Source organism: Carlito syrichta, unplaced genomic scaffold (genome assembly GCF_000164805.1).
Source record: "Carlito syrichta isolate Samal-C Ts95f unplaced genomic scaffold, Tarsius_syrichta-2.0.1 Scaffold308162, whole genome shotgun sequence".
NCBI lineage: Eukaryota > Metazoa > Chordata > Mammalia > Primates > Tarsiidae > Carlito > Carlito syrichta.
In genome coordinates this window covers 93,319-117,741 of record NW_007252258.1, presented here as the reverse complement: position 1 = coordinate 117,741, position 24,423 = coordinate 93,319, and the positions used below count along the sequence as shown (strand labels likewise).

Here is a 24,423-nt window from a genome sequence, read left to right as displayed (position 1 = left end):
TAAGAAAGGGATTGGCAGTAGTGGAAACTGCCAGGGGGGGGGCACGCTTCATTAATAACAGTACCTGATCTCAAACCAGGTGAAGTGAGGACCAAAGTGAGGCCCAAACTTTACCTATACAATGACCGTTTGTATACCTAACCCTGAAATGGACCCTACATCTTTAAAATTAAAAAAAAAAAAAAAAAGATTGCAATAGTTCCTAATGGTACTATACTGTACATAGGAACATCTTTCCCAAGAGTTTACTTTCAGCATATGTACTATTTCTCCTACTGTCTAAAACAGTATCTAGTGAGGTGATAGAAAAGCAATATCACACAACTAGACCAGAGGCAGGATTCAAAGTTATCTGATAAAGAAAGGAAATTAGCATTTATTGTGCAGCTAAAATCTGTCAGGCCCTTTCACATGTGTAATTTTACTTTTTTGCTGATAACCTGATTATTCTAGATAAGAAAATGGAAGCTAAACGATTTTTCAAGCCCATGCAGCTAGAAAGTGTCTGGATTGATATTTGAATTCAGATGGAGTTAGCCCCCAAACCAGTATGCTTAGTTGCTGTAAGAATCACTGAGAGATAGTAACAGCTCATAATAGCAGTTGGGGGAGGAGCATGATCTCTTCTCCTTCACTGGTGTTAGTAGAAGTTACCAAGTAAAGAGAATAAAACAGCTCCTCTTCCTTTATTATGCTGTCTAGGCTCTTCCTGAAATACTAGTGATGCATTAGTATAGAAGTTTAATTCAGAAAACAAAACCTTGCAGCAGTTTCAGCCAGTGTATTTGTTTTCTGTTGTTTTATAACAAATTATCACAAACTTAGCACAAAAGAACACTTGTTTATTAGCTCATAGTTCTATAGAGCAGAAAAATCCAACAACAAGACTGGGTTGTCTGCTTAGGATATTACAAGACTAAAATAAAAGTGTTGACTGGGCTGAGTTCTCATCTAGAGACTGGGAGGAAAATCAGTTTCCAGGCTCATTCTTGGTGTTGGCAGATTTCAGTTCCTTGTGGTTGTAGGACTGAGACTCCTTTTCATGTTGGCTCTCAGCTGGGAGCCACACTCAACTCCCAGAGGCCACCGATATTCCTTGTTGTTTGTTCCCCTTCATCTTCAATGCAACAAAATCATGTCGAAGTCTTCTTGTGCTTTGAATTTCTGACTTTTCCTTCTGTGACCACCAGAGAAAATGCTCTGCTTTTTAAAGGCTCATGTGAGACCAGGTGTGGTAGCTTACACCTGTAGTCCAAGTACTTTGGGTGGTTGAGGCAGGAGGATTGCTTGAGTTCAGGAGTTTGAGACCAGCCTGGGCAGCATAGCAAGATTTTGTCTCTACAAAAAATAAAAATATTAGCCAGGCATGGTGGCATACACCTGTACTCCTATCTACTTGGGAGACTGGAGCAAAAGGATTCCCTGAGCCCAAGAGGTTGAGGCTGTGGTAAAATGTGATCATGCCACTGCATTCCAGCCTGGGTGACAGAGTGAGACCTCGATTCAAAAATCAGAACAAAAGATTCATGTGATTAGGTCAGACCCATCCATTAAATTCATTAAATCTCCCTATCTTAAAAACAATAGATTTGAAATCTAAACTACATTTCTAAAATCCCTTCACATTATTACCTAGATAAGTGTTTGATTGAATGACTGGGAAAAAAAGTATATGTACACCAAGGATGGTGATTTGGGGGACCATTTTAGAATACTGCCTGTCACAGCCAGTTCTGAGTTTTCCTGGTCACCTAATAAAGTCTGTTTTCCTTTCCAAATTCCTGAGACAAGAATAACTCTAATTTCTGTGGCAGACATTCTCTAATTTGGCCAGTTCTAGACAGAATGGGATTTTAATTGAGTATTGGGCCTGAAAAACATACTCAGGCTTGATTCCTTCTTCTTTTTAACACTATTTTAGAGTCTTGAAAACTTCTCTCTCTCTCTCTCTCTCTTTCTTTCGTGCACTTGGTTGCCCAGACTGAAGTACAGTGGCACAATCATGGCATACCTCAGCTTCCAACTCCTGGGCCTAAGTGATCCTCCCACCTCAGCCTCCCGAGTAGGTGGGACTACAAGCACCACCACCATACCCAGCTAATTTAAAAAATTTTGTAAAGACAAGTTTTCACCCTGTTGCCCAGGCTGGTATTAATTTCCTGAGCTCAAGCAGTCCTCCCACCTTGGCCTCCCAAAATGTTGGGACTACAGGCATGAGCCACCCTGCCCAGCCTGACTTCTTTTGAATATAGTTGGTGATAGACATCAAAATCGTTGATGAGAAAAATAGTAGAGATTATTTATCTAATAAAGAAAAGCTGTTGTATTAGCTAAGGTAATACTTACTGTTATAACAGACGAGCCCTGAACTTTCAGTGAGTGACTTAACATAATAAAAGTTTCCGCCTAGGCACAGTGGCTACCCCTATAATCCCAGCACTTTCAGAGGCTGAGATGAGAGGGTTGCCTGAGCTCAGGGGTTTGAGACCAGCCTGGTCAACTTGGCGAGACCTCGTCTCTGCAATAAATCAAATAATTAGCCGGATATGGTAACACAAGCTATGGTTTCAGCTACTTGGAAGGCTGAGGTGGAAGGATCACCAAAGCCCAGCAGGTTGAGGCTGTGGTGATAGAGTGAGACTCCCCCAACTCAAAAAAAAAAAAAGCTTCCTTCTCACTTAAGTAAAACCTAAACAGTTGGGCCAGGAGTAGTGGAGGAGTTGCATTATTCTACTTCTTGAAATCATTAGAGATACATTGGAGATGGTTCTGACATCTTTGATACATGACTTTCCGAGGTCACCACAGGTATTGTTACCTACTTAGTAGCAGAAAGGAGCAGAGGGAGTGAGTAACTGAAGAATCATGCTGGAAGTTGTTATGGTTCAGGCCTGGAAATGGCAGATCTCATGTTCTCCCTCATTCCATTGGCCAGTACTCAAGCTTATGGCCTCTTCTGGCAAACAGGGTCTACTGGGTGCCCATGAAGAAAGGAAATGGGTCTGTTGAAAAGTTAACCAGTCTCTATCACGGGATCCAATAAGTACGTCCTTACCTGGCTATTCAAATACGTGATGAAATAACCAATACCATTTGTCTTTCATTATTCAGTGGCTCCAGCAGTTCCATCATGTGAAGTGCCCACTTCTGCTCTGAGTGGAACTGTGGTTGAGCTACGGTGTCAAGACAAAGAAGGGAATCCAGCTCCCGAGTACACATGGTTTAAGGATGGCATCCGTTTGCTAGAAAGTCCGAAACTTGGCTCCCAAAGCACCAATAGCTCATACACCATAAATACAAAATCTGGAACTTTGGTAAGGTCATTTCAAGGATTGACCTAATAACTGTCTTGCATTTGGATAAAATTATCAGCATGAAAAATGATGTGGAATAGAGGACTGATACCATCACTCACTAAGTGGAGAGAGGAGGGGAACACAGGAAAGATGGCTGTCCCCGCACTGAGAAGTGATGGAAGGAGTGCCCCAGGAGATGGGAAGGCAATGCACAGGACTAGGAAGCTGAGGGTCTGTGCCAGTGACTGGAAGCAGGCAAAACCTGACTCACAGGGATGGATCAGACAGTTCACTACAGCTACCTCCTGGCCTGGGAAATTACTAAGTGCGATGTCAATGCACAAAATCAGGGAAATGTTTGAAAACTTGCTTGGGGATACCCTGACCCCAATGCTAACCATGTGAAAATAGTGACTGTAGTCAATCTTGGTAGGATGTCTGTATCATGAAACATTTCCATGACTCTAGATCACCAGCAGTTGTCTCTGTGACTTGAGTATCTATTATTTGAGAATTAGTACAGGTATTCTAATTGTTTCTTTCTTTAAAATATTCTGATTGAAAGGCCTTTCTAGAAATACTGATAACAACTTATAAATAAGGCCTTTAAAGTTAACAATAATTTAAAAGTCAAAATTATTTTACCTTTTCCATTTGTGACTTCTTAAGTTAGAGGTGGAAGTTTACAATAGTTATTAAGCTTGAAGCTTTGTTTTGCAGTTAGTGTAATATTACACATCACTTTAAAATTGTTCCCCTTCCAGCAATGCAAAATCACTACCAAAGTCATTATCAAAAAAATCTCAAAGGCATGGTAATAATAATAACAATTTTAATAAATTTTGAAAGGAGGGCACAATGCTTCCTTTTATCCCTTCATTCTATAAGCATATAAGATTTATAATTACTCAAATAAAAAATAATTTTTAAAAATCAGCCAGGAATGGCAGCGTGCACCTGTAGTCCCAGCTAGTTGGGAGTCTGAGAAGGAAGGATTGCATAAGCCCAGGTGTTAGAGACCGTGGTGGGCTATGATGGTGTCACTACACTCCTGTCTGGGTGACAGAGTGAGTCCCCAGCTCAAAAATTAAAAGCAAAAAAAAAAAAAAAGATTTCATAACTAGATCTTTTGATAAACAATAAAGCAAATTGAGGAAATGGCTGAGTAATAAAGCCGACCTATGGATGGGGCTCTTCCGTGAGCATGGCTACGCTTTGGTTCTCTCAGCAGTCAGCAGCAAAGTCAGCAGGTCTGAGTGATTTTACACTGAGCAGTTGGGCAGAAAGCCTGCTATCACACTTGGCTATATTTGCTTTTCAAATTTATTTTTTTTCTGAGCAGGTGATAAAAGCCCCAAGGTAAGTTTGAAACGATATAGATTTGCTTTCCTCAGTTAATCTCAACTCTTGAAATATCTTGTGATGTTGAAGGAGTTCACCTGGGTTAAACTAAGATGTGAGAAATGAGCAACAAAGACTCCAGAGTATGGATACCAATGACTTCTGTTTTTATTACCAGTTACAGTGTGCGAGAAGATCATGTTGGGTTTTAGTCTAACTTATTATTTAGATGTGACCTTGGCCCTGAGTTCATGGTGAATTTCTATAAGTGTTTTGACTTTTGGGAGAATGAGAGATGATTCCTGAGAGACTTTATCTTTTCAGAATTGTTTTTTTTTTGAGTTGGAGTCTCACTCTGTCGCCCAGACTGGAGTGCAGTGGCTGCCCTGGCCACCGCAGCCTCGATCCACTGGGCTCTGGCGATCCTTCCGCCTCAGCCTTCCAAGTAACTGGAACTACAGGCGCTCACTACCACACTCAGCTAATTTTTTGATTTATTGTAGAGATGAGGTCTCGCCAAGTTGCCCAGGTGGGTCTTGAACCCGTGGGATCAGGCAATCCACTCACCTCAGCCTCCCACAGCATGGGATTACAGGCTGAGCCACCGAGCCCAGCCAGAATTTTTTAAAAATCTAGAATTGATGGAATTTTTAATCCTGTAAATGATACAAATTCAGATTTTCCTAGGTCCTAAGCTACTTTCTGGTAGTATCTCTGGCTCTTTAAAGGAAGTGTCTATTGTTTGCTATTGCAGTGAACTTGGCTTGTGACTTAGGAAAGTACATTAAACAGGGAGGACTTTATTAAAAATGATGACTCCTAGGAATATCTCTAGACTACTTAATACTACCATTTACTATCAACTTTTTAAAATGTCACTGCCTTCCTAACTGTACTGCTTTCTTGGTATCAAATAAATAAATAAAGTAAGCAAGAAACTTCCCTATATATATTTGTCTTCCTCTGTCAAATTAAATTATTTACTCTTTAAAGTTGTGACAGATTTTAAAATCCATAGTAAAATATAAAGTTCCAAGTCATTAAAAAGTAAAGACCAACTTAATGCTAAAACTCAACAGACTTATTTTAAAAGTCTACTTATAGATACAGTCGGGCACAGTAGCTCATACTGTTAATCCCAGCACTCTTAGAGGCTGAGGCAGGAGGATCACCTGAGGCCAGGAGTTCAAGTCCAGCCTGGGCAACATAGCGAGACCTTCTCTCTCAAAAAAAAGCTAGGCATGATGGCAGGTACCTGTAGTCTCAGCTACTCAGGAGATTGAGGTGGAAGGATCACTGCAGTCCAGAAGGTTGAGGCTGCAGTGATTCGTGAACGTGTCACTGTACTCCAGCCTGGGTAAAAGAGTGAGTTTCAAAAAAATTTAGAAAAGAAAAGTCTACCTACAGATTTATTGCCTTAAAATATTTTTATTTCCTCTGCAAATAGCAATTTAATACTGTTTCCAAATTGGACACTGGAGAATATTCCTGTGAAGCCCGTAACTCGATTGGATATCGTAGGTGTCCTGGGAAACGAATGCAAGTAGGTAAGCATGAAATATTGGGAGGAACAGAGGGTTTGCTGTTAGACTGTGCAAGTACTGTATTTGGGGGTGGAAGGAGCATGGGGTAGAAAAGATCTGAGTGATGTGAAGGATACACAGAAAGAAATGTTTAAAATTTGCTTAGTATAATATGTTGCCAAGATGCTGTTTTTAACTCCTCTCCCAAATAAGACAAGAATGCTTAGTGTTATATTTAACAAACGTTTTTTAAATTTTTTAAAATAATTTAAAAAAATATGTTCTGAGTAAACTTTCTCTCAAGCAAAAGTTAAATGTTTTGTAGTCTATAAATTGCTGAGGGTCCAGGAGTTTAAATATCTCATCATTTTATGAAAAATTCAGGGATTTATATCACTGATAATATCCACCAAACTCACTCAAGTGTTGACATCTAGAGTGAAATATTGCAGTTATTTAAATTTTCAAAAATCTCATTCAATGCTGCTTTAAAATTATTTACAAAATTCCTCATAGCATGTTGAAAAATTAATGCAGTAATGAAGTGTTTTTCTAACTTCACTCATTCATATACTGTTTTCATGGTTTTTACCACAATATTGTATTTCTTGTACTACTTATATTTATTTTCCCTTTCATTTATTTTTTTAATGCAACATATAAACTTTATTTACAAAAGTGACAGGCAAATAAATTCATAAATACAAAAGTAAACAGGAAAAGTCAAACAGGCACTTCTATTAAGAGAAAAACTAGCCAGGCTTGGTGGCTAAGCCTGTAATCCCAGCGCTTTGGGAGGCTGAGGTGCGTGGATTGCCTGAGCCCGCGGGTTCGAGACCCGCCTGGGCAACTTGGTGAGACCTCATCTCTACAATAAATCAAAAATTAGCTAGGTGTGGTAGCGAGCGCCTGTAGTTCCAGCTACTTGAAAGGCTGAGGCCGAAGGATCGCTGGAGCCCAGCAGGTCAAGGCTACGGTGGCTGGGAGTGGCCACCGCACTCCAGTCTGGGTGACAGAGTGAGATCCCAACTCAAAAAAAAAAAAAGAGAAAAACTGACTAGAAGAACATTGTATCTGAATCCCCTTATGGTAACTGACTTCATAAGTTGCATGTAGCTGAGCTCTGTATCTGTGGAGAATGCAGCTCCGCACAGGTAGGATGCATGATTTAACCATTTTTCAAATATCTCCTGAGTACTACCTTATATACACGTATGCATTACATTTGAAAAATATTTAATCGACCATCCCCAGATACACTTCATTTTTGTTGGCCTGTTGGAAGAAGTCATCTAAAGAGAAGAATATGTGGTTCTGGTTCATGAATCATGCAGTGAACCCAGTCTCGACTCTGTGGACACCAAGTCTCCTCCACTCCTCTTTAGACATCAGATGGGCTTTAGTTACTTGTTTGGAAAGTTACCTGGGTAATATGACATGCTGGTACTCGTCGTGCTTGTCGAAGTACTTGTCCAAGTAGTATATCTGCTTGTGGACCTTCCTGGGGTATCCAGGAGAGCAGGATGACGGAACAAAGAGAGCCACAGTGGATGCATGACCACATCTGGCCATGGTAGCAACTCCACCGAGCCTAACCTATTTTTCCTTCCATTTAAATGGTCCTGTTTGATTTAAATGCCTACTTTAGCCTCATCTTAAGAAATATCTGGCCAGGCACAGTGGCTCATGCCTATAATTCCAGCACTTTGGGAGGCTGAGGCGTGAGGATCACTTGAAACGAGGAGTTCAAGACCAGGCTGGGCAACGTAGTGAGATCTAGGATCTATAAAAAGAAAAGAAAAATATTTGCGTAGTCATGCAGTCATTAGCTACGTTTTCCTAGCACACAATAACAGATATTTCTTAGTACGCAATAACAAATAAAATTTAAAAGCTGATTTCCCTATTAGAACCACTTTAATTTGAACACGATTTACACATATCTACTCTTTCTAGGTATAAGTTAGCTTAAAAGTTGAAATTAGTGTGTTTAATGCTCACTCATTGATCCTAGGTGTTTCATGTATTGTTTTGGAATTTATATCTTTTGAAATATACAAATTCATGAATTCAGCTTCTTTGTGAATTTTCACTAACAACTTGTAACCCAAACTAGACTCTGTTAACTAAAAAAAAATTTTGAAGTATAGAAAGAAAGCAAAGCATGAATCTGGTGATTATTTCTAGGCCTGCCCCATTGTATATAACCCCAGCAGATTACACTCACACTGAGTGAGACGTTTAGCAGTCTACTTCCCTTTCTTTCAGAGAAATGATATCTCCCTTTTATGGAGGCCTCTTCCCCCCCCAAAAAAAATCCACAAAATATTTTCATACTTATTGTTAAATGTTTTCTTCACTGAGGCATTATAATATGGTTGTATGAACTTGTTCATTCTCTCACAGAAAATGGCAAACAAGTTGTAAGAAGTTAGCTTACCTCTAACTTACTATGCTTCTGCCTTCCATTTTATTGAAGGAAATTCAAACCATGACTTAACACAAGTTTTTTGTTTGTTTGTTTGTTTGTTTGTTTTTTGCCAGAATTTGCCTTTAGGGTGAATCCCTCATAGATGTCAAATTTCATTGACAAACTACAGGACAGTTTTTTGTCAGATAATAACCCTCAGTTTGAACCTTTCATCAATGTCAAATTACTACAAGGAAAATAGAAGCCACAGTTTGGTTCTCAGGAGTTTTAGTTATGAATTTAATTTTGCCTTTGATTATAATTGCTGTGAATTTTTTCCCCTTTCTGTTCTTTTTTGTCTAAGATTTACTTGGATAAATAACTGAATCTCATTGACCTGTCAATACTCAAGCAAACTGAATTTATCCCAAGCAATAATTACTGTTTTCTACTCTGGTCAAATTACTCAACCTTTCCAAAAATGTATCATATTTCTTTTTGCTAAAAAGTCAATTAATATTTTAGAAGTAATATTAATTAATATTTCTTGGTATTAGGAAAGAATAAGGAGATACACTTAAATAGTATTTCTAAAAAGATCTTTCCCAAAATGTGCACTGCTTTAAAATATTTAAAATTACTGTTGATAAAAGTGCTACCTAATATGTTCTCCGTGTCATTTAATCATATGCTAATTAATACTTACTTTTAAAAATGAGACCCCTTTAAAGGGTTGCTCCTTTAATAAATACATGAGAAGTATCCAAATGACTGAGTAGTGTGGCTCATGAAATCCTTGTAGACTAGATGGATAGTTGTGATCCAAATAATGTCTAGATGGATCCAGATGTAGTTCAACCCCATACTCTGAGCACACTAATAAATTGTGTTGTGTGGAGGGAGGTGTCTGCTTCTACATAGTTCCTTCCCAAACGAAATCATGCTCATTGTTTTATTAATGACTTGAATGAAGGTATTGTTAATATAGTTCTCAATTTGCAGACTTTTAAGCTTAGAGGGGTCATAATCTAATTATTGGGCAACAGAATCTATCCAAAAGAAAGGACATAAAAAACCTCTCACTAGTAGTCATTTCCAAATGGGTTCAAAAAATACAGTTACATTAGATTAGAGAATAGATGACTTAATACCCACAGGAAAACCCTCGGGGAGTTTAATTCATTTTCAGTCAATGGATGACAGTTTAGTGGCACTATATGGTCAAATATACATATGTACACACACACACCCATATAAATGCTTTTTTTTTTTTCCTGAGGCAGGGTCTCACTCTGTTTTCTTAGGCATAGTTCACTGCATAGTTCACTGCAGCCTCAAACTCCTGGGCTCAAGTGATCCTCCCTCCTTAGTCTCTCAAGCATCTGGCACTACAGGCATGTGCCATCACATCTGGCTAGCTTTTTTTTTAAGACAGGATCTTGCTATGTTGTCCAGGCTGATCTTGAACTCCTGACCTGAAGCTGTCCTCCTACTTCAGCCTCCTGAGTGGCTGGGATTACAGGCACAAGCTACCACACCTGGCCCCATCATGAGACTGAGATTTTCATTATTTGTGAAACTGACACAGATGATGATATAAAATAATTTCAAGTAAAATTTGGGGTGCGGTGGCAGTAGAACACTTGAACTTTTAGAACATAAAAAGATTGCTTCCAACCTGATATTTAATCCTGTGAATTATTATATGTCTCCAAATGAATGCAAGAGAATACTACTACTATGCATCTTATTGGTGGTTCACAGAACTTTTAAAAATTTAATATTCTTGCAAAACTTAAGTTCTGTTAGTATTTTTAAATAGTTTTGAGCCATGTCAAGCAAGTTAGTTGAACAGGCTTCAAAAGCACAAAACTGCTTTCTGGTATACCTGCAAAGGGGAACTTTCTTGAACCTTTTCCATTTAATGGCTGCATTTGTCCATCTGTTGAATGTGAACTTATGCATGGTTTATTTCACATTTCAGATGACCTCAATATAAGTGGCATCATAGCAGCTGTAGTAGTTGTGGCCTTAGTGATTTCCATTTGTGGCCTTGGTGTGTGCTATGCTCAGAGGAGAGGCTACTTTTCAAGTAAGTGAACGTCATCCTTCTTTGATAGATAATTTCCTGTGGATACAGAGTTTTCTCATGAGGCACTGTTTCTCCTAAGAAGTTCTAGGAGAAATGGTGGAGACTTTTTCTCACTGATTTTTCTGCAGTTTCTGTGTCCAACATGACATGCAGATGGGTTATGAAGTCCTTTGGCAAATCTAGGGAGAAAAGGTAGAACTATCTCCTTGCAAAATCCCAGGGAAATCCAGAGAAAATGTGAGAGGCATCCTTGGAGTGGCACAATGCAGTGAAAGAGACATATTTGATGTGAATGGATATTTATAGTATATTTACATGCTTTTAAGATTTATTTTAAATTAGAAATTGTATATTTCAAAATAAATTGATTTCTAGTTTTATAAGAAATTTCATTTAAATAAATGAATGAAATTTTTTATAAGTATAGAGTAGTGAAATGTTGAATGTCAAATTTGGGACAACTGTATTTTGTAGAAAATTGTTCAATCAAAACTTTGGAAACCTGTTGTATTTATTAGAACTGCTTCAGTACAAGGTTTTTAGTTCTTCAAGTTTAGATTTTTGGTAACTTCAAGCTCCCATCTGATGATGCAATAAGTTTTATGTAAATGGGTGAGATTGAAAAATAATGTTTTATTCCTTTATTCATTTCTTCACTCTGTCTTTAAAATTATCTGAGAACTCAGAAAATGCAGAACTCCATCAGGTCTACTGTCAGTAGTGTATAAAGTGGAATTTTTCAGTGGAATAATAAGCAAATGTATAGCATGAGCAAGTTTAAGATCCATTGTTTTACTGTGAATATTAATTTTGGAATTTAGATTCTTTAAATTTTATACCACAATAAAACAAATTTAAAAGGAGTTTCTGCTAATACGTTTCAGTTGGTATTATGTGTCATAAAATGTTTCCATGGACATGGATTCAAGGGTATTCCCTATAATTAAGAATAATTGCTCTGTGAATTAATACTTACTCTTGCATATAATGTTTCACTTTAGTCCACTGTAATGTAATTTTATGAATGAAATCCAGCTGTGTCCCCTGCTGGTCACCAGTGAAAGTGCAGACAAATAAGATTACTTAGTCAAAATTCCTGTCATCCTTATGTATGTTTACAAAGAATACCTGAGTATTTTTAATGAGGAGTTGGTAAGCAAATTTATCTTAAAATACTAAATTAATTAAAGAGTTGCTATTAGGAGTTCATTAGCTAAGAATGCTACTTCCATTTTCATCTGGAGTTTAGGGGTTGGCAAACTACGACCTGTGGACCAAATCTGCCCTCCATTCCCCACCTGTTTTTCTATGGCCCGTGAGCTGAAAATGGCTTTTACAAATAACAATTTACAAGCTATCTGATGATATGAAGCAACAAACTTTGAACCTCAGTTAAGAGAAATGTTATCCCCACCAAAAAATAATTTCATTCTTCTAACTAGTAAGCTTGTATTACAGGACATTAATGATAATGATTATATATTTTGAATTTCATTGATACAAATTTTTGAAAATATGTTTTCTCTCTTGTTGTATAAGTACCTACATCATATCCTTAATTTTGCCTCTTGGTCTCAAAGCCTAAAATATTTGCTGTATGGCCTTTATAGGGAAAGTCTGCCAACCCTTAATTTAGAAAGTACATGTGTCAGTGACTGAGAATCAAAATTAATAAAAAGAAATTAAGCCAGAACTCATTTTAATATGAATCTGTTTTATACCATATTAACCCTTGCATTAACAATATATACTTATTCTTTTGTAGAAGAAATCTTCTTCCAGTAAGTATACTTTCTTACAATGCATGACTTTCCCCTTTATCAACTAATTTTCTATTAATCGTCTGTTTAAAGTCAAAAGTTGGAAGTTGAGTTATTTGTGTAGGTTTAATCCCATGGGAAATTACTTAAGTTCATCAAGAAATATCACCTCATACCTCATACCTACTTGAAAGTGATATTACCTAGAGAATGATGATAACCTAGAGAGGAAATATGGTCTCTAATTTGACTTAGTAGGCATACTATTATACTACTTTAAAAAACATATTTGTTTATTTTGCTACATTAAAAATTTCTAAGTAAAGTTTTTCTTAACAGTTATTTTTTTAGCCGGGCTCGGTGGCTCAGCCTGTAATCCCGCGCCTTTGGGAGACTGAGGTGAGTGGATTGCCTGAGCCCACGGGTTCGAGACCCGCCTGGGCAGGCGAGACCTCATCTCTACAATAAATTAAAAAATTAGCCAGGCATGGTAGTGCACGCCTGTAGTTCCAGCTACTTGGAAGGCTGAGGCGGAAGGATCGCCGGAGCCCAGCAGGTCGAGGCTGTGGTGGCCGGGAGCGGCCACTGCACTCCAGTCTGGGTGACTGAGTGAGACTCCAACTCAAAAAAAAAAACCAAAAAACAACAAAAAAAACCAGTTATTTTTTTAAGCATTAACTGAATACCAATTTTGTGTGCAACACTGTTCTAGGGACTGGCCATACAGCAATACACAAAACAGGCCCTCAAACCCCACAAAACCTTGCCTTATAGAGCTTATGTTCTAGTAGAGAAAAGCATAAAGTAAACAAATATGTGTACCACATGGTATATCAGATGGTGATAAGCATTACGGAGAAAAATAAAGCAGATAAGAGAACAGAATACACAGGTTGGAATAGATTGTTGTTTCAGATGGGGCGGTCAGGGTGGGTCTCACTCCTGGAGTGATTTTTGAGAAAGATTGAAGAGGACAAGGAGGTGAGTCATGTAGGTATCCATGCATGTTCAGGCAGAGGGAAAAGAACAGATGGAAGGATCTTGAGGCTGGTCATGCCTAGAATACCTGAGGAACGTGAAGGGGCAGGTGTGGTAGGAACAGAGTGAAGGAAACAGAGGAAATGAATGCACAAAAGTAGTGGAGGGCAGAGTGCATGGAGTCCCTTCTAGGCAGTTGTGAGGAATTTGGCTTTGGTTCTGAGTGAGATAGGCAGTCCTGGGGGGCTTTGAGTGGAGGAGTATCATCATCTTACTGAATTCCTAAAAGCTCAAGCTAGCTGCTCTGTAAGAATGAACCATAAGGTGACAAAAGCTGGAAGCAGGGATATCAGTTAGGAAACTACTGCAATAATTGAGGCAAGAGAGAATGGTGACTGGTACCCAGTGGTGGTGTAGCAGATACTAAGAAGTGATAGGATGCTGGAATTGTCGTTTGTTTGTTTTTTAACTTGTTGATCTATTGGATGTGGGTTGTGAAAGAAACAGAAGAGGAAGATGAATTCAAGGTTATAAGAAGGATGGAGTTATCATTTATGGAAGTGTGGAAGATTATAGGAGAGAGTTTGGAAGTGGTGGAGGTAGGGATAGGTGGAGCGGTCTGGAGTGTTTGGAATTTTAATATTTGATATGATTATTAGATTCCAAGTAGAGAGAATCAGTAAGTAACTGGATATACAAATCTGGAGTTGGGGGAAATAACTGGAAATGTAGGAGTCATTGGTGTATGGAAATCGGGGTGAGATTCCCCAAACCTCCCCTGGTGTGTAGGAACTTTTCTTGTGACCGTCCTTCTTGTACATATGGACATGACAGACCCACCTCTGGGTCTGTGGTCCTTCTTCCCTTTACTTCAAGTTGCCATGGCTTCAGGTAGTTTGCCAACTCCAGAGTCCTAGGGAGACTTTGCTGCTATTGATTTCATGTTCCCAGACACTGGCTCAGCCCTAGTCTCTGTATCATAATATCCTAGAACAAGTCCAAGTTGAAGTTAAAGTAATCAGGACTAGCAGTAGCAAAGGGGCTGAGTTCAAAAGAGGAGGGCAGCCTGAATGTGTCGCCACCCCTCACCCTGAGCCTCTAGGCCATTTTGAGGACTTCTGCTAATGGAGTAACATGGAGAGTAATTGCAGGGATTTGAACAGAGGAGAGGTATCATCTTACATTGGTAGAAAAGTTGGCATTGCTGCAGTGAGGGAGGTTATTCTTTCTTCCGTCAGTATCTCTATCAAACCAGGTAGTAATCTTGGAGTGAGCAACTTCATTCCTAGACGTATTTCCTCCCATTTGCTAAATCTATGGCTTTCAAAATGTGTTAAATGATGAAATGGATGACTGGAACCCTAGTCACCATGTAAAACTTTCTTTACTTAGAAAAAAATGTGGCCGGGCTCGGTGGCTCAGCCTGTAATCCCGTGCCTTGGGAGGCTGAGGTGAGTGAATTGCCTGAGCCCGCAGGTTCGAGACCCGCCTGGACAACTTGGCGAGACCTCATCTCCACAATAAATCAAAAAAAGTAGCCGGGTGTGGTAGTGCACGCCTGTAGTTCCAGTTACTTGGAAGACTGAGGTGGAAGGATCACCGGAGCCCAGCAGGTCAAGGCCGCGGTGGCCAGGGACAGTCACCATACTTCAGTCTGGGCGACAGAGTGAGACTCCAACTCAAAAAAAAGAAAAGAAAAAGAAGTGAATTTTGAGATTTTAATAGTCAAGCTTTCAAAATGTTAATATGTTGAGTTCAAAGATAATAAGTCTCTGGTTTGTGAATTTCACAACAGATTTTTAGTATACTGCCCCTGGGCTGTATTTAGATGCACAGGACTTCATACACATTGATATTTTGTTGCATGGTTTTCTGTGTGAATAAAGTCTATAAGTACAAGAAATTCGCTTAGGATTGTTGGCTTTTTTCTACCTGGCTAAGATCAATGTTTATGTTCTTACTGAGAAAATATATGGAAGTGAGATTAACAAAAGAGGTTATGTTTCAGAATTGAAAGTGATAATGTAGTAAATATTGTCTTTTATGTTCCACAAACAGGAAGAGTAGTTCTTCATCTAAAGCTACTACAATGAGTGAAAATGTGAGTATTTTTAAAGCATAGTTATAGAGCTATGTGTTTAGAAGATAGAGCAGAGAAATGAAGCAATTGTATGGACATTGTGAGTCTTTACTTTTTATTTTTTTTGAGTCAGAGCCTCACTCTGTCTCCCAGGCTGGAGTGCGGTGGCACAATCACAGCTACTGCAACCTCATGGCTACCACAGCCTCAACCTCTACTGTCGTACTTCCACAACATTCTCGAATTTCAAATACCACTTCAAAATGGTCTTGCACGTCTCTAATGACAACCGTGCTTCTGCCATTTTCTTTGACTGTCCTGCCTGTCACAGTGACGCTAGCATTGATTTGATGAACACCATCTTTTGAGCAAACTACATACTACCCATTGCTACCATAATTCAATTCAACTTTGAAAAGTGATACATAGATAACATCTCTTTAAAATGTGAATATTTTTTTTTTGGCACCCCCAGTATATGCTGATTTGTATCTATAAGATTCTTAACAGTAAATGTAACTTGATATTCATAAGATTTCCATTTCTTTAATTATGAATTAATTAAATTTTTTTTCTTTCTTTTCCTAGGATTTCAAGCACACAAAATCCTTTATAATTTAAGATTCCACTTTTGAGATACATCAAAACTGCAGTTGTTACACAAGTTATTAAACTATTATAAAACTCTGCTTTGTCTTACATTTGCAAAGAAGTATATGAGGAAATGAAATTGGTATTTCATTATCACTTTTATGACCACAAACTCACCTGAATTTGCTAAACAAATAGTTCTGTCGACACCTAAAATACAGTCTGGCTTCTTGTGTCTGGACTATGTTAAAAGGATCAAAATACTTTGTAGTATTCTAGACTTGGTGAAATGTTAACAATGTTCTAACTTCTAGAGAAAGTTACTAAAATATAACATACTGATTGTGAAGTTAATCCACAGAGCATGAAAATATAAACTGCACACACCCTCTATGCAAGAGTCTGATTTAGGACGTTCTGAAAATATTCTGGCAGATGCAGAAGGACCCTCTGGTCTCATTTCTGCCAGAATCCTCTTTTCTCCCCTAATATAATCCTTACTCCACTCCACTGCTCATTTATCATTAATATATCCACAGAAGGAAGTGGGGGTGGGTCGTACACCCAAGGATTTGTACTTTGTGTTTACTTTCATTCCCAAGAACCAACAACATAAGAGAAATACCTAATGGCTGAAGCTCACAGGTGTGTACCATAGAACTCACCTGGTGTGTCACTAAATTCTTCATTAAACATAGTTGTGAGGGTCAAATAAAATATAAAATAATAATAAGAAATAAAGCTGAAGTAAAAAAAAAACAAAAAAAAACACCACTGTTGTGAGGTCAAACACAAACCCAAGTAGCTTATTTCATCCCCTACAGCTACTTACTGCTGTTTCCTTCTCCTAAGATTTCTTTGAAGAGGATCAATGACCTTGGCATCAGAGCTCACCACTGGAATCTCCACAATTTTACAGATACCTTTCCCTGCATGAGTGGTGACTTCACATCTTTCTGTCTCTCAAAATTGTGTGGTGAAGCTCTTGCTGTTACAGCCAGGGGTCTGCCAATCCTGCTCTGGGGAAAGCAGGGATATGGCGGGAGAAGTAGTTGTCTACAAAAATGAGATGAAAAAGCTTCCTGTGACTCCCTGCATCTGGCATCCCTCTTGATATACAGAGGGCACATGATAAATGGCTGAAATGAAAAATGGGTCTAATGTGGTTTTCAATGATTAAACACAAAAGCCTCCAGCTAGTGTTACAATGTGAAAATTCCAATGATCCATTTAATAGTAAGCAATTAGGCTATTTTTTTTTTTAAAGAAAATGCATTATCACTTATAACTATTTTGATTATTCAATTCATATTAAAAACAAAGTATGGGTAAGGTATGTCCTGTTCCTCTGGGCAAATCTGAATGAAAATGTCCCTTACTGCCTTTGAGAACTTTGAACACAGTAAAGCTGCTTTCAAAGGAGTCTGCTCTTTCTACCCAATAGGCAAAGCAAACCCCAGGATGCACTGGACAGATGGATGAAGCACTCACTGAGTGTGCCTGGACACCAGGCACCAGGACAATACCTGTTGTCAGCCTTTCCCCCTTTGACTTGCCTGTAGTATTCAGTGAGTCTCACCAGATCCTTTCCTGGAGGTCACGCTTCTGTAACATGGCTGTGCCCCAAAGGACAAATTGTCATCTAATTAGTCAGGGGTCAGTAAACATTTTCTGTGAAGGATCAGATAGATAATAGACATTTTAAGCCATATAATCCCTGTTGCAACTACTCAACTCTGTCACTGTAGTAAAAAAGCAGCCATGGATACCAAGTAAGCAAATAGGCATGTCTGTGTTCCGGTACAACTTTATTTTTAAAAAATAGCAGGCACAGATAGGATTTAACCCACTGGTATAGTTCCTCAACTTGTGGTGGGAAAGAATGCAAAAAAACCCCCAAAACAAAACAAAAAACCCCACAAGCTTTTGTAAGAAATCACGTTAAACATTGCTTATGCTTTATTTGGAAGATGTGCTTTGGTTTGAAGAATGCTTTCCTTTTGCAAGTGCCAAGTTGGATACCACTCAAAGATGCCTTTTCAGACATACCTACCATCACACAAAATCAACTTCTTCAGTTTAAATGACACAAATCCATATCGTCGGTGGGGAGGGATATGTAGTGCCTTAGCTTCACTAACAGCTGAAAACCTCTTAAAGATCTCAAAGGCTACAAAATTCATTTTATGATTGTGAACATCTAACACTTAATTTGTGTCAAATATATCTTGTACATTATCTTAAACTATTGTATACAGTTAAGTGAAAATCATTGTATAAAGAATGCTTTCTCTCACACAAAGGGCATAGTAATGCGCTAACTAATTTTCTAATTATTAAAAGTACATCTATCTGTGGGTCACTGGTGTCCAGACTTGTGTTTCCATTTGCTTTTGCTTGAGGGGCTTGAACACAACTGGTACAATTCCATTGTAATTCTTAAAGCATTTTGATTTTATTACCTGCCGTGACTTGTGCTGTATAAAGATTAGGGCTCTAAAATCTTTTCTAGCAAGCTTTGTTTTAACTATTATTGTTGCTGTTGAAAGTAGATTTTATTTTTAGTTGGGGGTTAAGCTAACTAAATCTGGAATGATTGATTGATTTTCAGTACCAACTTTGCAAGGAACTTCCTTCATCCCACAGGTGGCTTTGTTTGATTAAAGTTTACATTGATAAAAATAGCTGAACTTGTTAAAACTTTTTAGCCCTATTTAGCAGTGCAGGGAAAGAGTCATCCACCTATTGTTGTTCAGTAAAACCCAGGAAACTACACCCTCTTACCATCTGTAACTACAAGGCTAGCTCTTTAGCTGCTTAAGATTAGAATCTCATCATCTCTGTTGGGATGGCTGCCAAATTCTCAAATGCTAAGAGAAATGCTCTGAAAAACAAAACAAAACTATTTGTTGAACACTTTATATGTGTGAGAGGTGGGGGCGGATGGAGGTGAGGGTGTATAAAATCTCAATAATGCTATACAGTGGGCAATGTCATCATTTTGCAGATGAGCAAACAGAGTTAGTGACTTGTCAGGTTCGCAAACACCCTAGGTGAGGAGTCAGGGTCGGTGTGAACCCAGGTCCATCTGATCCAGGATGTTTCACACATTTTTTCTCTACTCCCCAACATTCCTGCCTTTTAAATTACTGTGTTCTCTCACTTCCCTTCATCCTCAGTAATCTCTGGCTCGTCCATAGACTCTCTAATCTCACAACCAATACATACCTTCTGTCTTCCCTTCCCTCCACCTAGTCTAAATGTCATGGTGAGCCATTTCATTCTCATCCTTGTTCTCCACAGATGCCCAAATCTCTAATCTCATTTTAAAATATTAAGGCTAACTAGGATGAATACACTTAAATACCACCATCCCCATTCCTATCATTTATTGATTCCAACATTCATGGGTTTGAGTCTGGTTACCACTTCTATCTTGGGCTTCTGTTACTATCTCATCTTTTGTATTCTGAGACTTTCCTCCCTCAAGTACCCTCTCTTTTAGTCACAATGTCAATATCCCATTCCAAGGGTTCCTTTTCCTTCAAGTTTCTACCCTACCTCCATACCATCTGTCAGTTTGCCCAATGACTATTTGGAACGAGGAGAGTAATTGTTCTCCCTTCTCCTGACCAAAAACCTTCCACTCTTCTTTTACCTAGTCTATCCCAAGGTCTAAATTTCTTAGCTTGGAATTAGTGGCCCTTCCATGTCTTCACATATATATTCCATTATATTGTCACAACCTACCTGCTCAGCTATATGTTCCACTACCATCTTTGGTTACCTTATGCACCCATTAAACTGAGCTATGACCATTTTATCTTAGCCCATTTACTCCCTCCTTTATATTAACATGTTTACTTACAATACTCCCTCCACTTGGAATGCTAATTCTCCTAATCACAAGATGTGTAAATTTTATCTACCTTTAAGAGACAGGTCAAATTCCACCCCTCTAAGACAGTCCTCTTTTGGTTTCCTTGCTGGAAGAAGTTTCTTCTCTCTGAATTTCTGGACTGATCCTCTTGTGGCACTTACTGGTTTCTGTCATACTCCTGTTAGGTATGTACAAGTCTGACACCCCCCTACCAATCCAGAAGCACTTTGAGAGAAGAACCATGTTTTGTACATCCTTTTAAGTCCCAAAGTATTTAATAGCATCTAACATGTAGTTGGTATCAAATAAAGTATAAACGAATTTTTAAAAATCAAAAAAGAACAGTTGTGAAAGAGTAAGTTAAAAGATTCAATAATAAATTTTCTCCATAAATCTAGATTAATAATCTATTGCAGTCTATAATGTTATAATCAAGTTCATCTATACTATGTAAAGTTATAATTTATTGTTCCATGAAGGCTAGACAGAAATTATTTTTCTCTTATTCTATTCTTTTAGCAATTAGGCACCCATTTCCACACAATTCTTAAAAATTTTTCAAACTTTCAAATTTAAAAATTTAATTTTCCATCTCATTTCTTGTTCTATAAGTTTTTAGGACACTTGTAATAATAACTGGTACGGAAATTTAGAGTCAACGATAAGTCTTCATTGTTGGTACTTCCTAATGTGTTACTTTTTAAATATATGCCATATTTTTACTTAACTAAGTTTGAACAAATGTACTAATTAAGACATTCTAGAGTGTAGAATGGCTTTATATGTTCTGAGAAAGTACTCTCAAAACATGTTAATAGTGCATGTCAACAAAGGTCCTACTGAACTTCTTTGAGACTGAAGACAGGTTGTTTCAAAGTTCTTTTTAAGATCCACTTATTATCCATTTTAAATGTGTTACTAACCGGGCTCGGTGGCTCAGCCTGTAATCCCGCGCCTTTGGGAGGCTGAGGTGAGTGGATTGCCTGAGCCCGCGGGTTCAAGACCCGCCTGGGCAGGAAGACCTCATCTCTACAATAAATAAAAAAAATCAGCCGGGCGTGGTAGCGCATGCCTGTAACTCCGGCTACTTGGAAGGCTGAGGCAGAAGGATCGCTGGAGCCCAGCAGGTCGAGGCTGTGGTGGCCGGGAGCGGACACTGCACTCCAGTCTGGGCGACAGAGTGAGACTCCAACTCAAAAAAAAAAAAAAATGTGTTACTTATAAGGCTTCTTAAAGATGGTATAAAAATAGAGAAGATTTTCCAAGATCTGTAGTTGTATCCTAAAGTTGCCCATTCTTAACTTTTCATTCTTAAACTTACTTTCCAAATATTCAACTACCACTGATTATACTGAAGTTACTATAGGTCAAAAAACTTATTTTTCTAAATTTTGGGAAAACATGTACTAAATAGAATGAAAAAAAGTTTTAAGCCGGGCTCAGTGGCTCAGCCTGTAATCCCGCGACTTTGGGAGGCTGAGGTGAGTGATTGCCTGAGCCTGCAGGTTCGAGGCCTGCCTGGGCAGCGAGACCTCATCTCTACAATAAATCAAAAAATCAGCCGGGCGTGGTAGCGCGCGCCTGTAATTCCGGCTACAGGGAAGGCTGAGGTGGAGGGATCGCTGGAGCCCAGCAGGTCGAGGCTGCGGTGGCCGGGAGAGGCCACTGCACTGCAGTCTGGGCGACAGAGTGAGACTCCAACTCAAAAAAAAAAAAAAAAAGCTTTATACAGAAAGATATGATATATTCACATAACAGGATGTTAACCGGACCTTTTTCTGTTGCCCAAAGGCTGAAGACAAGTATCCCACTTTCTAAAGAAAATCAAAAACACATTGGGTATGAATATCCTTTGCTGTTCACGAAGAGACAGTACCACCCTGAAATGACTACAGTTCACCACTCCTTGTTCCACTTTACTCCCACCACACAGTCCACATAAGCTGAAATGTGTATGGATGGATCAGGGAAGGGAAGGAATGAGGAGACAGAGACAGAAAGAGAAAGAGAGAATGAACTGTCCAAATTCATTCTAAAAATGAATTTGTCTAAGTTATGAGGAGTACTATTTCCCAACACCCTCAAGGCAAGACAATTTTATTTTTCTCTCCCAAAGTCATGGGATTATAGGCTTGAGCCACTGTGTCCAGTGAAGAGAATTTTAGACAATCACTTGCAAAAACTGAAGGCACCAGCCCAGGAAACAGCAGCTATTTGCAGGATAAAAGAAAGTTTGAAGGAATTATCAATGGGGAGTGCCAGGTGCAGTGGCTCACAGCTGCCACCTCAGCTACTCAGGAGGCTGAGGCAGGAGAATCACTTGAGGACAGAAGCTTGAAAGCAGGACGGGGAACACAGCAAGACTGTTTCTACAAAAAACTTTTTAAAAATTTGCTGAGTGTGGCAGTGTGCACCTGTAGCACTAGCTCTTCAGGAGGCTGAGGCAGGAAAATTGATACTTGGAGTTCAAGGCTGTACTATGCTATGATCACATCACTGCACTCCAGCCCGAGTGACAGAACAAGACCTTATCTCTGAAAAAAAAGAAAGAGGAGGAAATAGAGGAGGGTGGTGAAGCATCTGTTTTCTCAAGATTTAAGTCAAAGAAAAATGCGGTCCAGTAGGTATTGCTGGAAGTAGTTGGCCTTGAGCCTTCTTGCCAGTGCCTTACCAAGAGCGAACACCTGAAATAAGACTGTGGACTTACCATTCCAGTGAGAACTGAGGGGAGTTTGGAAGAGAGAGTTGGAGTGAAATTCCCACTTAAAGTAATCTGTGTAACTGAAGAGACCTCCTAGGCCACAGGACCCCCAAGAACTTATTCATACACCTTACCAAAGAGCCAGCATTTGGAAGGCTGCCACACGAGGGATAGCAACAATCAGAGAAGGAGTAACAGCCAAAAATAAAACCTATACTAAGTGGATTAAATTTATAAAAATTGCCTATGACAGAAGCCTTATTTATTTCATTATTCTTAAATGTAGTACTAGATAAGTAACAGACATATCCCTTTCTAGTTCTCCCCACCTGTCCTCAACTCAAATTTCCTCTTCTTAGGATTTCCTCTTTTGTCCCACCCTAAAGGTCTCATTTTAAGTTAAAGTCCCTATCTTCGAATAGTCGTACTATGAGATACTGGAGGATGGGCTTCAACATGTGAATTTCAGGAAACTACAATTCAGCCCATAACAACAGGCAAGGGGGGAAAGCCATTTGAAATCATCAGAAGTCTGGGAAAAGGCTGAGATCATTTGTCAGAATCACATAAGGTGGTCCTGAATGGTAAGTGCAGGATGATCTAGCAGGTTGACGGGTGGGACAAAAGAAGAGGTGCTGAGAAAGATGAGGCTTTGGTTAAGATCCATGACTCATAGCACCATTATAGAGGTTCAGCTAGAAAACGGAGTGCTTGACTGACCACAATTTAGATATAATAATATAGATATAAATAATATAGAGCATGGAAGCAGGGTGCTTCTTACAGTCAGTCACAAATAGAATCCTATTCCTATAATGAATCAAAGGTTGAGATGTTCAAGCAAATCCCACGTAGTTGTGAGGCAGATAAAAATGTATATAGGAGAAACAGGTGTAAGATTATAAAAGGCAAAATTCAGGTAAACTTCAAGTGGAGAGGGCAGGAAAGAAATGGGGAGGTGAAGCACATGCTGAAAGGCAAGTCTGTTCTCTACTGATGGTACCTGCAGCTGACCAAGGGCAGTGTGGCTGCCACAGAGGGTGGAGAAGAACTGTTTCAGGAGAGGTGCGAGGAAGACCCTGGGCCAACGAGACTTCCTTGATTAACTTCAAGTCGTGCCATTATTCAATACCAGAGTCTCTGTTCCAATGCCTACAATTCTTTAAATAAAAGCAGTTCAACTGATCTGTCATTACTTAGCTGCACTTGAAGAAAACTATTTTTCCTTTTAAAAAAGTAATTTCCTTGAGAGCCTGGTGCCTGATATGCCACTTATCCAGGACGTATCTGCTGGGTCTTTTGTTACTTAGAGAAACAAACAGATAGATTGATCTTTTAAAGTAGTTTCCTTTATAGGACCCTCGTCCCCACCCTTCCCTTCTCAGTCTGTTCAGAACTCTGGTAGATGCTGTAATCTGCAAGCAAAGGTGAGGGAGCTGGGTTACTGGGATAGAATCATTTAAGGAGATGGACGTTAAAACATGATAAATATTACTGTACATGCTAAAAATTACACTCTAATTTTCTGAGAATGATATGACAAAGGATTTAGAAATCATTTCTTCATATCCTAGGAGAAGGTGTAACATCCCTCCCTTGGGTAATGGAGGCTCGCCTCAAGCTGTATGGCTCCGATACTAAAAGGATATCCCTGTATACTGAGAAGAGTCTGGCAGGGTTATGGGCAAGTTATGCCCAATTTATCCAGGTTCTCTATCTGCTTCATTATAACCAAATTAGAGGACGTAAAAAACAACCCTACAACACAAAA

At 38.9% G+C, this 24,423-nt stretch overlaps 1 protein-coding gene and 1 pseudogene across 1 annotated transcript in view; one reads left to right on the top strand and one right to left on the bottom strand.

Moving 5' to 3' along the window:
• JAM2 (junctional adhesion molecule 2) overlaps nucleotides 1–18,433 on the top strand; it is a 31,364-nt gene extending 12,931 nt beyond the window's left edge. The window contains exons 5-11 of the mRNA XM_008065151.2: nucleotides 3,112–3,314; nucleotides 6,085–6,184; nucleotides 10,555–10,662; nucleotides 12,428–12,443; nucleotides 15,459–15,501; nucleotides 16,069–16,777; nucleotides 16,856–18,433. Coding sequence (XP_008063342.1) covers nucleotides 3,112–3,314; nucleotides 6,085–6,184; nucleotides 10,555–10,662; nucleotides 12,428–12,443; nucleotides 15,459–15,501; nucleotides 16,069–16,101 — 503 coding nt within the window. The 3' untranslated portion in view covers nucleotides 16,102–16,777; nucleotides 16,856–18,433. The remainder of the gene's footprint in view (nucleotides 1–3,111; nucleotides 3,315–6,084; nucleotides 6,185–10,554; nucleotides 10,663–12,427; nucleotides 12,444–15,458; nucleotides 15,502–16,068; nucleotides 16,778–16,855) is intronic.
• Nucleotides 7,422–7,732, bottom strand: LOC110596289 (annotated as a pseudogene).
• Nucleotides 18,434–24,423: the final 5,990 nt, after the last annotated feature.